Here is an 18,292-nt window from a genome sequence, read left to right as displayed (position 1 = left end):
CACCACTGTAGGCAGCATGATCCCAGGCCAGACCAGGAGATCCTTGGTTGTATAAGAAAGCAGGCTGAACAAGCCATGGAGAAGAAGCCAGGAAGGAAGCACCACTCCTCCATGGTTTCTTTGACTTTCCTCGGTGATGACTATAGTGTGGAATTGTAAGACAAATAAAATCCTCTTCCTCCCCAAGTTGGTTTTGGCCAGTGATTTATCACAACAGAGAACCCTAACTGAAAGCACTACACCTGTTGAAGCTGCCTCCTGCAAACATGGATGCTTACTGAGGTGGGCCTCTCTTTTTTTAATTAGGTATTTTCTTCATTTACATTTCTGATGCTATCCCAAAAGTCCCCCATACCCTCCCCCCCAACTCCCCTACCCACACACTCCCACTTCTTGGCCCTGGCGTTCCCCTGTACTGTGGCATATAAAGTTTGCACGACCAATGGGCCTCTCTTTCCCCTGATGGCTGACTTAATGACACTTCATGGGGCATCAGGGGAGCATCTCATCAGCAGAAAAGGATGAGCAGTGCTAACCGTTTTCTTCCTTGGCTCTTCATCAATTCTTATTCCTGTCTGGGATGAGGTCATGATGCCCGAAGTGGAAGGGGATCCAATCTGTCAGGTCTAGGATGGTGAAGGAAAGGAACTTAGCACATCAATAGCATCTTGTAGCCACCACCCCACTTGTACACAATATACTTTGGAACTTTGTGAAGGGTGAGACAAAGCACATTTATTTGGTTAGGTACTGACAGCAGGACTTTGATTCTAGATCACATCCTGTCACTCTGTACTGTCCAATGTCACAGCCATTGTCCACACGTACATGGCTAATTAACACATGAATGGGTGTTGTTAGTAGTAAGGAATTACTGATAATGCTATTCAATCAATTGAATTTAAAATTTAAAATAGTGTAGACCATGCTCGCATAAACGACAACTTTGTATTTTTTGTTAGTCATTGAAAATATTTGAATGTAATTATGAAGTTCGATGGATACAAAATACTAGATTCTTGAGATATTACAAAAAAAGCTATTAAAGCTCACCAATATTTTTAGATTATTGATAACAATATTGAAATACTTCCCGAATGTGTTGGGTTCAATAAATGGCTTCATTATTGTTTGTTTCTTTTCACATTGTTGACTTCTAGACAAATTAAAGTTATATACACAGCACACATTACCCCTCCCTGCCACCATGGAACAGTGATGTCCTACTGAGATGTCATTTGTCATGTGCTCATGGCTCCTGGGGTCAGCACTTCAAATTTATCTCATGAGGATCATAGAGTAACTTCTTGTAGGGTATTATCTTTCCTTCATTTTCCAAAAGAAGCCCGAAGAGGCTGCTATACCCCACAGTCCCTGAGGAGGCCACTGTCTGTGCTTGGCTCTTTAGCCGGTGGCTTCAACCAGTATTTGCTCCTGGGATCTCAGCATGTATAACTGTGCATAGATCATTAAGCTTTGTACTTTGAAATGGTGATTGATTGCAGACAAGTCTCCAGTAAGTGTAGCTAGAGAGACCAAGGAGGACCCACCGAAACGATAATATCAGCTAGAAGAATCTGGCATACTGCTGTATGCCAACCATCATCTGAAGTAGAATGAAGTTGATTAAGGATGCCCTGCCTCCCTCCTCCATTAACAACAAACAGGGGTTTGGGTAGAATATATCAATGTAGGGGTGACAGCTCAGATGTGTGCAAGCTAGCAGTATGTTGTAGAGAAAGCAGAGAATGAAATGTTTGGTCACACATAGCTTCTCTTAAAGTTACTGTCAAGAAGTCTACTTTTGTTCTGAAATATTTTCTTTGGGAATTCAGTGTTCTTACATGAATATACAACTTCATGTCTGCTCTTTCTTACAAGCATTTTTGGTAAGCTTATCTCATCTTGCTTTAACTTCAGGAAAAAATGACATTCTTTTTTTAAAAAAAAAGTTTATTTTCATTTTGATTACCTGTATATATGTATATCTCTGTGTTGGTATGTTCAGATGAGTACAGGTGCCCGTGGAGGTCACAAGAGGGATTCAGATGTACTGAAACTAGAGTTATAAGTGTTTATAGGCTCCTGACTTGGGTGCTTGCAACAGACTTCAGGTCTCCTGCAAGAACTGCAAGTGTTCTTAACTGCTGAGCCATCTCTCTAGTCCCCAACACTGGTCATCTTATATGACGTCCAACGGACTGGACTTTAAAAATGTCATCACCTTACCAGCTTGCTGTACATGTGTGAGTCTGATATTGCCAAAAAATATTTTATTTCTGATTATTTTACCAAACTCAATATATGCAATTTTACTGAGCCCTCCTCTCCCCCAAAAAACCCACCATATAGATAAAATTGTTGTGTGTGTATCTTTATGCATCCTAACAGGAAACGGTGGGCTAGGAGATGGATGTGGATGTTTTTACTATCGTGGCAATAATGTTTTACATTTCAGCTGTGCTTTTCAAACTGTAGCATCTTACAAAGTGCCAGAGTGGGTGATAACGTGGTACATTCCACCACCACATGTCACATTTTTAGAACAGTATGTGAAGGATACAGGGCAGCTCCACATCAAGGAAAATAACAAAACCCATTTCCAACCATGGCTAGATCAGAGAACGCATGGCACTTTCCGTCCTGTCCTGGAGCTCACTTTGTAGACCAGGCTGGCCTCCAACTCAGAAATCGGCCTGCCTCTGCCTCCCGAGTGCTGGGATTAAAGGCGTGCACCACCACTGCCCTGCTGAGAACAACTGTTACTTGTTACACTTTCCAGGCTTAGAAATGGAGACAAAAGAATTTGGAACTACCATGGCCATTAGGTGGGTTCAGATGGCTTTTCTGCATCCACTTGACTGTCACATTGAGGCCCCTGGACCATGTTAATTCATGTTCCTTTGTTGCTTCCTTTGTGTGCCTACCTTTAAACACAGGAAGGCTTCCCCGTATGCTCCTTACTCTGTTTTCCTGTGCATAGCTCTTTTACTCTTTTGTTCTGCTCTCTCCCACTTTCTCGTTTTCTTTCCCCTACCTGCATTTCATTACCTTCTTCCCCTTTCATTTCCTTCACATTAGAAAGTTCATTATTTTCCTTCTTAGGCTGACACGTCAGTCCTTGGAGATCCTTTCAGTGGAGGCCAAAACCCAAGTGGCTGCCACACAATTCGAACTTTCGAGGGAATGTGCTTCCGAATTTGGCCACGAGGGGGTGTGTGCACAATATCTGTGGCATCATCCCTGCTGAACAGGCTTTTCTGCAGTAAAGAGAAACATGCAAGAGGACCTGGCCTTGCCATCCATCAGATTGAACAAGGACTTGCACGGAAAGCCTGTGAACACAGAGCAGCAGGCTAGGTGTCTCTAGATATGTGAGTAATTAAGCTGGAGGACATGATTTTCCCCTTTGTAGCCTGAGTGGAACAGAAATGATAGATCATCTGAGTGTACACATACACATGTATGTCCATGTGCATATGTGTTTCTCTTTGTGTACATATTATGTTCACGTGTGTATGCATGTGCATGTGAGCAAATGTATCCAATTCTCCTTCCAATGTCTGGACTGTTTCAACTTTCTTAGCCACACTTACTTGATGTCTGAGTTTCCTTCCGGTTGTCTTCTGTATTGAGTAGGGGCCTCATGGAGTCACTCCTGATCTGTGGATGTGCTCTGAACGTGACTCCTGCCTTGCAAAGTGTCTCCTTCCCTTTCAGGGTTGCTTTCTGCCCTTCCAGCCACACAGTCTAAGCTTGTGTAACCTGTTTTCTATGGCAAAAACTGGAGTCAGAGCCCAGAGTGGATCTTCTTGGTGTCTTTTGCTGTAACATGCTCACGATGGATTTCTAGGTGAGGCTATGCCATCTTTTGGTGTCCCCCTTACATAACAAAGCCACTGTCTCGAAGATTTGAGTAACAGTGATGTTAGAGAATTTTTTTTAAAGAGTGATCCCTGAATAAACGACTGCTTGCATTGACCTGACTGCTCAACCAGACGCTGGGTTAAGGAGCTGAGAAGGCTCCAAGGACACAGAAGACAAAGACTCAGTGTGGTAAGCATGAACAAGAGTGTAAATAACACTGGTGTAGAGAGGAGGAGGAGTCAGAAAGCATTAATGTTGTGTCTATGTGGAGGTTAGTGAGGTATAAATCTTAACTGGCGCTGAAAGATGGGCATCATCCTTTCCCGGTGGTCAGAGATAATGCTTGCTGGAGAAAGATTGGTAGCTAGTAAGTAAGGGATATGGAGGCCAGAATGAGATTCGAACTTTTCCACTCATGAGAATGTAACATAGGGCTGATATCTCTTACATATTCAAAGGAAAGTTTGTCATGTGGGTAGCAATCCTTACATAGAAGAAAACTAGATCACAGACACTGGTTGTGAGATTCGAGCATTCCCTGATGGTGTCAGGCACAGCAGCTGTGTGTGTGATTCACTGGAGCTGATGTCAGAGGCCAAGGATCTGTCTCTCCCTGGGAAAGAAGGGCTGGAAGTCGGCGGAGATTATAAAATGACAACCATCCCTCTGGGGTTGCAGAGACTTGGCTGTGCTCCTTCTGGTAGCTTGGAATGATGAGTAACAGTGGCTTGGGGGATACTCCTTGCATCTCTGGGACTGAGAGTCAAGACAATGACTTGGATCTGAGGGACAGGTAGTTATGTTCCCTTATGCCAGGTGAGGGACTCCATGGAGTGTGGGCAGGAGATGTGAAGCCTTGGGTAAAGCCAACAGTGGCCTTGTGCCCTTGTCCAGAGATGCCATTGGAGAAGACCTCTTTTGCTTCTAAATCCAGAGCAGTCTCAGTCCACAGGAAGTGCTTGGCCAGAGCAGAGTATTCTGGAGAGATTTCTGGTCTAGAAACCCAAAAGGCTTGAATTTATATCACTGCTGGCTGATGTCTGCAGGAGAGCTATAACTTTCTCCAAGACCCGTTACTCTTGGAATGGTGACTTCATGAAGAACAGCAGAGTAGGCAGCAAAACATGGAGGTGGTGCTCTGCCCTGAATCTTATGGCCCAGCCAGACTGGTGGGTGGGGACGATTTTTTGAGCCTCTTACAGGAACATCAGTCTTCTCCCCTAGAGGACCCGCATGAGCACTCACAGGGCTGGGCGCCTGCCCACTTGGAGGGTTCTGTGAGGAGGAGGGTCCAGAGCAGACGTGTTAGCATCTCTGTTGTCGGCCTCACGGTACACAGTCCTCCTCCCCAGCTGCTGGCAGGACATCTCTGCCAAAAGCACCACTGGAGGAGGGACAGAGATCTAATCAAGTTCAGATCACTACCTGGGAAAGGGTTAGGTGTGGGAAGGGTTTAGACTAGGAGGGCCTGGAATCTCAGCTTGCTAGTGGTGGCACAGTTGGCAAAGTATAAAATTACTCAGCCTTGGAGATTTCTTGATGAGTAAATGGTGATAAACTGAATCTTTCCTGCAGGTATCAGGAGGACGATGTATAAAGCTGCCAGAGCAGCTTGGCACTTAGTAAATGCTCATAATAAAGATAATTAGTAAATGCTTAATAAAGATAATTAGTAACTGCTTAATAAAGATACTCATCAGTGAAAGTTTAGACTGCTACCAAGGCAGAAAATGGAAGATACGGGGCAGGGAGCGCTGTTTCACCAGGCACTCTGTCTGTCTCTTCTCCTCAATAGTGCTTGTCAGAGGATCCCTGGAATTCAAGTCTAGAGAGACTAGAGCAAGAGGCATGTGCTTCTATTTAGATGTAAAGGGAGAAAAACCTTCCCTCAAGAACTCCCCAACTGCCTCTAGGGACTGCTGACATAACATAGTTCTTGGGGGTCCAGATGTGAGGCTCAAACTTGGGCCACACTGCACGGCCAGACCAGCATGGGGCTCAGGGTCAGAAGCAGGATCTACCCTTATGAGCTTGCTCTGCTGGGTTTGTGGTCCCTCTCCAGCATCGAGGAGCACACAGATGGTGTTGCCTGCTGCCTTTTGAAGCTTCTGCCTCAGAAAGCAGCCATGCAAGGGAGACTGCCACAGAACAGTCTGGCTTTCATTTTGCGCCTGGTGCTTGTGAAATGGTAAATCCTTCGAGCTTCCTAAGAAATAATCTTTTCTCATCTACGTAGGATAGATGAAGAGACTGAGGCACAGATGACCTAAGTTTGCTAAAAGGTCAGAACTAGTTAACCACTGAATTTTACTGCCACTTGCCAGCTCTGACTAGAGAGAGACAGGGGGGAGGTTGTTGCAGGGGACTCTGGAGTCGCACCTAACCTGCAACCAAGTACACACAAGGCTGGAACAAGTGATCAGGTGCTTGGGGGATTCCTTCAGCAAACTTTTCTGGTGCTCTCTCCACATCCATCCCTGACACCAGGTGTTAGAGACCTCTCCCTCAGACAAAATTTGCTGTTCCCCAAGATAGCCCTTGGCTAATGAAAGCGGAGTTGTAGTTCTGTGAAGGGCTTTAGAATACGGGGAGAGGAAAAAAAGCGAAGCAATTAAGGTTTTTCTAGGGAAGTCTTGAGCACTGTCAAGGAACTCTGGTTATCGAGGTTGGGATTATGATATCCTCTGAACGGGGACTCAGGAGTCCTTGGTCTAGTGTGAGACATTTATTCCACACACCTCAAAGGATCTAAAAGGAGCCTAGGCGAGCATTTGCTGGGGTCTGGTTGCGTGTCTCGAGGGCGACAGAAGACATCACCATGTGTGGTGTGGTAGGTTCCCTACTGGAGACAGTTTAGAGAGACTCATTCATCCACGTCCAGACACCACCATATAAGGAGAAGGGCAACCCGGAGCAAGTCTCGGAAGACAAAGACAGTCTGAAGGGCAGGCGCTTTTATGTAACCGACTTCTGCGCCAAGGGTCTCAGGAGGCTGGCGTTTCAAGTCCAGCCCGGCGATATTTTCGTACAAAATAGCAGCGGACAGCAAAGCGACCTAAGTTGGGCAAGTCCGCGGTGCTTTGGCAAACCAGGAGTCTGGTCGCACAGCCTGTTCCCAGAGCCTGGCAGTGTGAACCTGGGCTCCAAAGGCTCTGCCCTTGTCCCTTCTGGCTAGGACCGGTGACCTTGGACGCGCCACTTGACCCGTGAGCCTCAGTTTCCCAGACTGCACATACAAGGCAATGCTGGACAGCTTAGAGATGCTCATCGGGGAGCCCTGGATGGAGACACCTGGTTTAGGGACCGGAAGCGCCCCTACAATGTCCCCTCCGCGGGCCCGCGCAGTCCCAGTGCCCCCACGAGGCGGCGCGCGCCGGGCGGTCGGCACAGCGCGCAGGCGCGACGGGCGGGGCGGGGAGGGCGCGGGGCACTGCGCGGCGGCTCAGAGCGCGCGGGGTGGCGCGCGGGGCGGGTCGCGGCAGAGCAAGGCTTCTTCGCAGCCGGCGAGCAAGACTGGCCAGCGCTCCTCGGCTTCCCAGCCCGCTTCCTTCGCACATCCCGCCGTCTTGCAGCCCGCGGCCCGCAGCGCGGTGATCTGGGGCTCCACGGGGCCGGGCTGAGCGGCCGCCGCCCGCCCCGAGCCGCCGCCGCCGCCCGGCCGCCCGCCCGGCTTAGCCGCCGAGGCGCCTGGCGGGGTCCGCGCCGCCGGGGGCGGGCGGCTCGGGCTGCGGGGCGGCTGGCGCGCGCGCGCCGCGGGGCGGAGAAGCGGGCCCGGCGGCCGGCGAGCATGGAGGAGAAGTACCTGCCGGAGCTGATGGCGGAGAAGGACTCTCTGGACCCCTCCTTTACGCACGCCCTGCGCTTGGTGAACCGAGGTGAGCTCGGCGGCCGTTAACGGCACCCGAGTAGCCGGCTCGGGAGAGGAGGGAGGAGGCCCGATATCAACATGGGACTGGAGGTTCTTCCGTGGGGACCCTGGTGGACCCAGGGGAAACTTCTGGGCGGAGGACAGAGAGCGTGTAGGAGCCTGTGTCTGGACTGGTCTTGGATGAGTCCACCAGAGAGAAAGAGAGTGGGACGACCTGGGACCTGGGATGTTTTGGGTGTCTAAGGAGCTGCAAGAAAGCGCAGCAGGGATAAGGATGGGCTTGGGCGAATCGGCTGCGCTGGAGGTGAAGGGAACAGGTGCTTGGGTTGTTAGTGAAGTTTGGGGACCTTGGAAGAGGTTTAGGGTCAGATCCTCCAAGCATGATAGAGGGGAGGACTCCAGCGGCCCCGAGGGAGGAGCCCAGCTTCTCTCCCACGGTTTTTCTGAGTGTGCCTAGGCGGCTGCCGGCTAGGCAGTTTGCCATTCCTGGGGGCGGGCACTCATGCCAGCCTGGCAGGCAGGCGGCCCTTGAAGGTCTCAGTTTGGTAGAGGAGGCCCGCCAGAGAGCCAGTTCTTGCTCGCTCTTTCTCTTCTTGAGACAAGCTGGTCGGGTGACCCTCATTGGTGTCAGGCTTAGGGTTGAACACATTGCCAAACGATCCACCCGCCTGTGCCATTTTTCACACTCCTCCAACCAGCGCGGGTGGAAAAGGAACCGGGAAGTGCCAAGGACAGGGACACTGGGGTTTATGGAGGCACGCCTACCCAGGACAGTATTCTTCAGGTTTACTTCTCCTTTGGCTTCCTGAATCATCTGTTGGGATGGAAGGTAAATGAAGCCTGCCTTTCCCGGATCTACCTGCTACACCCGCGTCCAGCATGGTTCATGTTTCAGAGGAAGATGGTCTGGGAACCTCTGGTTCTTTTTTTTTTTTTTTTCCCTCTCCTTTTCCATACTTCTTTTTAAGGGATATGACAGAGACATTATCTGGTCAGATCTGTAACCATTTTTATGAATCACTTTGTCTAGTGGATCCTATTGGGGGTATGCTGTTCACAGTGCTGGTCCTGACTCTTATTGTTGGGAGAGAAAGATGAGGCAGACATATTCTATTTGTGTGTAGACACCTATGTTTTAGAACCACGGCCTCTGTTACTTGCCTATTGTAGACAGTTGTCAGGAGTAGGCTGTTGTGCTCCTGTGGGGGTGGTGTGGCGAGATTACTTTCTCCAAGAACGGAAGCTTCTTTGAACAGAAATATGCTTGCCAGCCTCTCCCGTTAATGGTTAATAGCATGCTTATTTTGATTTCTTTAATGTACCAGAGCTTGTGAAAAAGTCATGGGCGTTCACTCTTAAATTAGTGGAAAGGAATTTTAAGTTTTGCTGCCCGGTCCTTCTGAGCAGTCTTGTAGTTAGGTCCCTGCAGTTAGGTTTGCACTCCCCAGTCCCGATGCTTTCCGTCTAGCTTTTGCTTCTTGCTGGGCTCTCGTCTCTGTAAGAAATTTCTTTGTACATTGTGTGAGATCAGTGGATTAGAAATGGTCTGAACCAAGTACGTTTTTTCCGGGTGAAGAGACCAAGTCAAACTTGGGTCGGACTCCCAAGTTTGACACTGGTTTCAAAGGGTAAGGAGTTCTTTTAAAAGTCTGGGTTGTTTTCCTGTGTCGTGTTGTTGTACCCGTGTGCTGTTCAGATGTTCACCGTTCAGTCGGTTCCTGTGTCTGCTGGGGTTAGTAGTGGCTCCATTCCTTGAACCAGACACTGTGGGAGGTGTTTTTTTTTTTTTTTTTTAAGGGCTTGTTTGGCTTTGAACTCGGTTGCCTTGCTTTTCATCCGGACTGTAATTCTTGTAAGAAGTACGTTTCTTAGCAGCGAAGGACGCTCTGCTGCCAGAATGCTTCTGTTACTGTGAGCTTTTACATCACTTGAGATGGAGCCTGATACCCAGAACACAGTGCTCTGTCATTTGAAATATTAATTATGGTCGGTTACGTAACTCCAACATTACAAGTGCTTAAAAAAAAAACTATCAAACTATTAGGTCTGAAGACAGCATTTGGGTGATTTTGGGTAAAGTTTTATTTGAAATCTGATAGCCACCCCTTTCCTGGTTATATGACAGCGTGTTATTTACTACAAAGAACGTCTTTTTAGAGGTTACGCCGGAATCTCCCACAGGTGGGAATGGTCGATACGGAGATGATTCTTTGCGATGGTGTGGCAAGCAAGAGAGACTCCGCAGCTAAGGTCCCCGGAGCTCATGGTCCTTAGGGTTTTGCACAGGATTTACAAAGTTTCCACGGCACTTGAAGACTTGCTGTCTAGTTCCATCCTCACATTTCCAGCCCGGGAGGCAGGACAATCAGTGCTTTCCCAGAGGTTGCTGGGACCCCTGCTGCATGTCAGCCTGTAGGTACTGAGAATTAATTTGAACCCACATCTTCTGTCTTGAAAGACATTCTTCTTTCTACATGTGACTTCCCCCCAAAAGATGAAATGAACTCTTCTGGGATGTCCATTTAAACCACCATTGAAATCAGTACAGTGAATATGATTGTCCCTGGTTAGTTTAATATAAGAGAGGGAATTACTATGTCCCTTAGAAGGATTGATGCTGCTGTAGGAGACAGGGGGCTCTTTCTGCATTTTGAAGAAGCAGACCTCCATTGTAGACTTCTGAAGGATTTAATTCCCAGGCCAAGGCACCTGTGAATTAAAGCCCTCCCGTGACCAGTATTTTAGTTTAGTAATCAGCACCGTACGATAATGAGACAGATTATAAATGAGACGTAGTTATTTCAGAATGCGGTATTCATAAACATCGATCAGCGTCCTGGCTGAGTTATCACTGTTGCTACAGTCTTTAAGTAAGGACTGGTATAGACAGCCATCAGGTGAGACCTCTGCCAATGCAGGTACTCGGCTGCCTTTTGTCCAGGCTGGTGGCTCATGGTGGGCATGAGTTACCGAGTTGACTTTTAATTTCCAAAGATAACTGCTTCTCTCTGTTTGCCCCAAATGTAAAATCTCACTTGCCAACAAAAGTAAGGCTAGTGCTTAATTGGCATTGAAGACAAAAGAAGTCAGGCGTGGTAAGAAAGGAAAGAAATGCAGCTTTGGTGTTCACTCACTGTTCCCTGGCTTGCTCCTCTGGTCATGCCTACAGTGTGAAGTGCTGCACGTCCTGCTAGGGAGGTTAGTTGGAGACTATAGGGGTGGTGCGTGCTATGTAGTACATTTGCCAGTGGGAGATGGTCGGAGTTATAAAGTCCCTCTCCAGAATGTCTTGTGTCGTGATTTAATCTCACATTTTGGTCATGGTTTGAATAGCTCCCTGTTCAGGTCTGTCCAAGGCAAACCCCGTGTTTTTAATTATGTGATAATGTATAGATTGGTGGCTATTTCTGCCAAGTTATATTTAGTTGTTGTTGGCTACAGGAGGAAGCAGAGTGATATGAGACTGTCTGTGCATTCACGCTGATAAGCCCTTTGTTGCTATTTCAAAATGATGGTTTTCGTGTGACCCATCAGACCTCGGCTTCTCAAATATTAGGGTCCTTTGCATTATTTAAGCTATGTGTGGGCCTAGGTATATGCAGAAAGAGGGCCATTAGCCCATATTTCCTTGTAATGAACAGAACTCAGTGGTGTGGCTTCCATTTGGGGGACTCCCTTTGGAAAATCGTTTTGCTTTGGTTGAATGCGCTCAGACCTGTAGAGTGAGGGCTCAGCAGTGAGATTAGCATGGTGTTCTTTAGGTGTGGCACCTGTACACTCCAGAGAGTGATTCCCTACCTCATCCAGAGGAGGCTGCCATTACTGTTTGTTTGTTTGTTTCGCTTCTGGTTTTGAGTTATTGGAGTTTGTATTTGGAGGGGATGGATGTAGTGACTCAGTTTGAGGTCAGCCACTTCTGAGTTTTATGCAGTGCTTTACAGAGAGATACAGTGTTCCAGCACTTGGACCTTTGGGACCCAGCCTGTGTGCCAGGCTTTTTTGTGCTGACGAACTAGAAGGCGCTATGCTCCACTGTAGGAGAGAGTAAGTTTCAGGCTTATAGATGTCTTCTTTCCTTAGGAACTCAGTTCCCAGTTGTTGTTCTGGGATACAGAGCGATCAGAGGTTCAGATGAACTAGAACAGTGTTTCTGAGCCCCTCTGTCCCAGGTGATGCTGGAATTCTAATTAACGCCGACACCCCAGGGATGGAGAGGTCTTTGGGCCAGGTTTTCAGTTGTACAGCTTGTCAGAAATGGCACACTTTCAGGGCATCAGAGAGAAGGCAAAAGTGGGTTGTCAGGTTTTGCCATGCTATTCTGTTCTGACCCTCGGAGGTCTGGGAAGTGAGGTTGCTGTAGGAGAGTTAGTTAGTGACAGGCACAGACTTGGAAAGCTGGGCTGCCTGATGTGCAGTTCCTTCCCTTACTCCCTGACCACATTGGGTTGAAAGATACATGATGTGTTGTCTAATTTTATCCCTCTCCCTCCAGGTTTCTGCTTTAATTCCTCTTCTGCTCTTCCCCCCCCCCCGCCCCCCCCCCCGCCCCCGGCAAAGGGCAGGGCTCCATAGCTTCCTTCTCATTTGCAGTGATGCCCAGTGCTCACCTCTGCCCTGGTGTGAAGCTGGGGTCTAGTTCTCTTCACTCTGGTGGGAGAGTGGGAGCCTGTTAGGAGCAGACCTGGTCTCCCCTGACCTCCTGTCTTTAGGAGGTATTGGTCAAGTTCCATACTTGCTTGGGCTTTGCAAACAGAACTCCAGCCTTCCTGGAGTGATTACCATAGAGGTGAAAGAGTGAAAGTAGGCTGGGAATTGACAGCCACTGAGCCCTCTGCTCCTGACCTCTGTGGACTACCAGGCCTGGGGGGAGGGGGTGAGGTCTCCAAGGTACACATCACTGAGGAAGGAGGGAAGGCTCCAAGTGAAATGTGGGGGTAAAGCCAGCAGGAGAGCAGGAAAGCATGCCAGGATTCTGAGTGTGGAGGAACAGTAGGGACCTTTCTCAGGAGATAATGAGAAGATGTTGTCAGATCTGCTCAAAATCAGATGTTTATTTACTTTTTTTCTTTCCTGAGGAACTTGTTAAGCCAGTGCACTCCACTGCAATCAGCCTTCCTTCTGAAGTTCATAATGGGATTTTTTTTTTTAAATTTTGGAAGTAGAGTCAAACTAGAATCATTAGAATCCTGAAAGCTCATGGCACATAGCTTATACATCTCCTTACCTGAAGAAGTTAATTTGCAGTTCCAGGCACCAGCCAGAAATTTTCCTCCCTCCCTCCCTCCCTCCCTCCCTCCCTCCCTCCCTCCCTCCCTCCCTCCCTCCCTCCCTCCCTCCCTTCCTTTCTTTCTTTTTTTCTTTTTCTATTTTTAGACAGGGTTTTACTATGTAACCATGGCTGGCCTAGAACTTACAATGTAGACCAGGCTGGTCTGGAATTCCAGTTTATAGAGATCCTCCTGTCTGACTGCCTGACTAACTGAGTGCTAGGATTAAAAGTGTATGCCATTGAGGACATGCTTAGCCAGAAATGGGAAGTAAGAGGAACAACTGAACTGCTCCAAATGCCAGCTTCAACTTGGGTATGACCAGACCCCTTTGCCACTTGCCATCTGTCCGACTGAAGAAGGGAGGGAGAAAGGTGTACATGTTTACTAAAACATGAAACAAGATGTTTTTCTCTCTGGGACAGTGCTTATGAATGGTTAAAATACAAGCAAGCAGGTAGAGGGCCTCTTTAGTGCCAGGTGCTTCCAGTGCGTTCTCTCTGACCCATTCAGGATCTTGCAAGGTCTGTAGTTTTATCCCTGTCCTGCCATAGTCTCTCTCTCTCTCTCTCTCTCTCTCTCTCTCTCTCTCTCTCTCTCTCTCTCTCTCTGTGTGTGTGTGTGAGAGAGAGGGGGGGGCACAGTGTGGCATCTCTAGCTCCAAAATGGAAAGGAGGTGGAGCTTAGAGTCAGGCTGGAACTTCAATTCTTTAGTGCTTAGAAAGGATACGATAAGAATAGGGAACAAAATACCCATGAAAGGAGTTACAGAGACAAAGTTTGGAGCTAAGACGAAAGGATGGACTATCCAGAGACTACCCCACCTGGGGATCCATCCCATAATCAGTCACCAAACCCAGACACTGTTGCATGTGCCAGAAAGATTTTGCTGAAGGGACCCTGTTATAGCTGTCTCGTATGAGGCTATGCCAGTGCCTGGCAAACACAGAAGTGGATGCTCACAGTCATCTATTGGAGGGAACACAGGGCCCCCAATGGAGAAACTAGAGAAAGCACCCAAGGAGCTGAAGGGGTTTGAAATCCTATAGGTGGAACAACAATATGAACTAACCAGTACCCCCAGAGCTCGTATCTCTAGCTGCATATGTAGCAGAAGATGGCCTAGTCGGCCATCACTGGGAAGAGAGGCCCCTTGGTATTGCAAACTTTATATGCCCCAGTACAGGGGGATGCCAGGGCCAAGAAGTGGGAAAGGGTGGGTAGGGGAGCAGGGCGGAGAGAGGGTATAGGGAACTTGCAGAATAGCATTTGAAATGTATATAAAGAAAATATCTAATAAAAAGAAGAAAGGATGTAAAAGGCTGTTACTCAGCGTTGTTTTTAAATAAAAGTTTGATTATGGTAGAAGCCCATTAGGAATTTCCTTTAGTGATGATGAATTTTTTAAAAGAGGTGTCTGAAAATGTGCTTTAACAGAAAGGCCACCCACTGTGTCCTGAGCTTTCCAGCCACACTAGCATGAGCCTTGGTGGGTGTTCAAGGTGAGGAGTCTTACTTATGTGTGCATCCCGAGAGTCAGAGAAAGCGGGGCAACATGGCCTAGAAAGTGTGCTAATGAAGTCTTCTCTCAGGGCCTGCTGTGTGAAAGAGTCCTGTAGAACTTGCAGACAGAGCTCTTTGTTTTTAATTCTTGGTCACCAAGGAATCAACTGGTTCAGAGTGTATTAGATTCTTACTTAGTTTCTGGTATAATGAGAAAGTCCCTATCCTTCAAAGCCAGGTTCAAAAGGAAGAAAGGGAAGGAAGGCAAGGAAGGAGGGAGGGAGGGAATGAGGGAGGGAGGGAATAAGGTAGGGAGGGAGGGAATGAGGGAATGCTAACACACGAGGTTATATTTCCACAAGCAATAGCCTTGGCTTTCTTGAAGGGAGCATATTTAAACATATATGCCTTGAAATTACTATTGTTGCAGCTGCTGTTTATCAAGGGCCCTTTCTCATTTTCATGCTTTATGTATATTGTTTCATTTAATTCTTCTAACATTGTTAAAAGAATAATCCATGTTCGGCAGTCCTGGTACACACCTTTGATCCCCACTCTCAGGAGGCAGAGGCAGGCGGATCTCTGAGTTTGAGACCAGTCTGGTCTACAGAGTGAGCTCCAGGACAGCCAGAGATGCACAGTGAAAACCCATCTCAATGAAAAAAGAAAAGAAAAAAATGAGGAAGGAAAAGAAAAGAGAAGAAAAGAAAAGCTCATTTTACAGATGAGAAAACTGATTAGGGGAGTCAGCTAATTAACCAAGGTCACTCTGCCTTGTGCTTTGGAGCCTGGGGTAGTGTGCAAGCAGGCACTGTGACTGCTCTAACTATAGAGCTTAATTAACTGCAAAGCCTTGCGCCAGTGATCTGCTGAGCAGAAGAGGTGTCACGTGCTATAGAGGGGCACACTGTGCCTACCGCCAGTGTGGAGACTGGTGGATGGCATTTCCTTAGGGAGTAGCCATACCCAACAAGGACCAAACGGTGCAGAAAGAATTCTGTGATTATGCAAGGTGACACCCTTCAGATTTGTCCAATTGCTTAACTCCTCAAACCCTCAGTTTGCCCATTCACAAGTTGAGGACCCAATGCTCTGTTAGTATGATTGGTAGTTCACACACATGTAATGCAGAACACACAGTAGGCTCTAAAGTATTACTGCCTGCTGTTGTGGACTGTCACAGGTGTGTGAGTACTGGTGTCACTTGGCAAACACACTGTGTCTAGTGACCACACACAGATCCTAGCCTTATTATGCACGATAATCTTCTGATATGAGGATGATCTGAGTTTTCCAGCCCTGGAAGTTCTGGCTTAGGAAGCCCCTTTAATTCCATCAGAATCAGCAGCCCCAGGTTTATTTCATTGCCCTAGTCAGGGCACAGCATCCTAAGCCTAAATTTAACAAATGAAGTTCCATAAACCTTTTTTTGACCACAGCTTAGAGCGTGTCTGGACACTGCAGCACGAGAGAGCTTGCTCTGAGCTGGGAGGCTGTAAATTTCCATGATTTTCACCAATCGGCTTCTGCTGCTATTTTAAGAATCTTAATGGTGTTCTGGCATATTACTGGTGCTCTTCTTTGGCATGGTAAAGGGCATGGATGTGGGCGAGCAACCTCTTCGATCTCTCTCTTCAGCATAAATCCTACACTTGGGGGTCACTCCTGGTTCCAGGTTCCATTGAGAAATTAGAGGGAGTGGGGAGGGGCAGTTTTCATTCTCATTTTCACAGTGTTGTTCTTCTGATCATAATACATGGCTGTGCTCTGCTTTTCTTCCACTAGATGGCGCTCTACATAGCTGAAGATCCTCTTCTGCCCACCTAGCTTAACTCCTGAACTGAAATTAGCACTGATGCACAAGCTTGCCTTTCTTTGGGGTTTCATGCATTTCTACTATTTTTTCCTTCAAATTTAGTCTACTTTCGCCATCATTTCAGGACACAGAGGCACATTTTTGTCTAGTTGCTCATGCTTCTGAGTTCCTAAGGGGCGCTGTGCACAGTTGCTAGCTTGCTCTTCACACACTTCATTTAGTCCTGGTACTACTATGTGAAGTGAATTTTGTTCATCTCATTTTACAGATAAAGTAATGGCGGTCACAGGGTCAGTTAACTGTTTGAGTCTAGAGAAGGCTCTGTGACCTAATGAAAGACTCTACAAACGCTAGATTGACCACTCTGAGCTAACTAGGATGGTCTGGCTTGTGGCTATGGGTCATTGTGGTCTGTTCCTTCAAAGTGGAATTACAGTTCTCAGAGTTAGTTTGCATTGGGGCATGCATATCAAAGTCTGAGATACACAGCAAGCAACCGTAAGAAAGGTTTGTCAGCTGGTGTGGGGTTTTCTGCCTATTCTTGCCTTTTGCTGCTATTGACAAGAGTGAGTTAGAGGGCCTGCCAGTGCCAGGGACAGAGCCACAGGAGGGTTTTAGAAAAACAAACATGCTTCTCTTTTAAGGTGATTTCTTTTAACAGTGCTGAATACTGGATCACTTTATCTAGCAACTATAAGAATTCCAAAAATTGATTATCATTAATTCAAATAATATGTCTTGACATATTTTGAACTACTAAATTGAACTGGGAATGTTTAATTCTACTAAACTGAACTGGAGCGGTTCTGCCTCTGTTGAGCTCATTCGGTGTCACTGAGACGAAGTGACGGTGCTATCTTCCCATGGTCTTCGCTGCTCCTCCTGTTTTATTTGTGTTTCAGACCCCAGCTCTTTCCCGTTGAACAGTGCAGAGTGAATGGTTACCTGCTTTCTGTGGGAACGGGACTGGATTTTCTTACTGCTCTCGCTTCTTTGTCTCTTCCTTTCAGTCCAGTTGTGCCCAGAGAGCATAAACAGAAGTTGACCACTTAGAAAAATCCCTTGCCTTAGCTCCTACACTGCGTGCAAGCCAGTTAGCTGAAATAAATGATGCTGGGGTTGGACTCAGTCTGTTGTGCAGAACAGGATAATTAAGTTTTGTGTCAGCAACGTTGGGCTCATGTCTTAGCACTGCCTTTGATGTGTTGTGGCTGTGGCTGAATCGACTCATCTCAGCCTCAGTCTCCTGTCTGCAAATGGTGATTAAACAGGTTCCGGTGCTCTGGAGTGTTTGTGGCGCCGCGGTGTGATGCTTGTGCGAGGCTCCATGGCAGGCTGGGTGTGTAGAGAACATAGAGCAAAAACTGCTGCTGCTGTTGTGCTTGCTGTCGCCTTCATTATTGTTTTTAACAAGCAAGTAATCCTCTCAATAATTCCATTTATTTCTTTTGTGTGTGTTTGCATGCATGACTATAGAATCTGTGGGAGGGCATCAAATCTCTTGAAGCTGGTGTAGTGAGCTGCCCAGTGCTGGGCACACAACTCAGGTTCTTAGCAGGAATAGCGAGAGCTTGCAACCACAGAGCTGTCTCCAGCCTCCTTTCTCTCCTTCCCCCTACATCTTGTCGAATTTTTGGGACCCAGTCTGGGAGGTAAACATTGCTAACGAACTGTTGCAGAGTGGGTTATGTGCTGTGAAGCTCACTCCACTTTTCTCAGGACTGGGTGGCTTTCTTGTTAACGAGGTATGAACCGGATGCTGAGTAGGGTAAGGTCAGTGGCTGGGTGCTAGCAGCATTCAGGTAACTTCTTTGACTTTTCTGTTGTTCCTTATCTTCACGTTCCCTCCTCTGATGCTGTCTTGTAGTTACCTATCTGTCTCTCCTTCCTCCAACTTTCAAAATATGTTTTCCCCTTGGCATTAAAGATTTGTTCTGAAGTAGTTTTCCACTTACACAGAAGTAAACAGAT

The 18,292-nt window shown here is 47.2% G+C and overlaps 1 protein-coding gene across 3 annotated transcripts in view; it reads left to right on the top strand.

The window, feature by feature from the left end:
- The first annotated feature begins 7,532 nt into the window (after positions 1–7,532).
- Positions 7,533–18,292, top strand: part of Khdrbs3 (KH RNA binding domain containing, signal transduction associated 3) — a 158,119-nt gene continuing 147,359 nt past the window's right edge. For 2 of the 3 annotated variants that reach the window (XR_003834967.2, XM_029469898.2), the window contains exon 1: positions 7,533–7,742. Coding sequence is in view for 2 of the 3 variants with exons in the window: in XM_029469898.2 (XP_029325758.1) it covers positions 7,655–7,742 (88 nt within the window). In the remaining variant the exon portion in view is untranslated. Of the gene's footprint in view, positions 7,743–8,280; positions 8,565–18,292 lie in introns of those variants that run through there. The other variant, XM_029469899.2, reaches the window with a different exon arrangement.

Source organism: Mus caroli, unplaced genomic scaffold, assembly GCF_978045245.1.
Source record: "Mus caroli unplaced genomic scaffold, Mus_caroli_1 scaffold_16, whole genome shotgun sequence".
In the NCBI taxonomy this organism is placed as follows: Eukaryota; Metazoa; Chordata; class Mammalia; order Rodentia; family Muridae; genus Mus; species Mus caroli.
The sequence above is the reverse complement of the archived record's forward strand: the minus strand, read 5'-3'. Positions and strand labels throughout refer to the sequence as shown.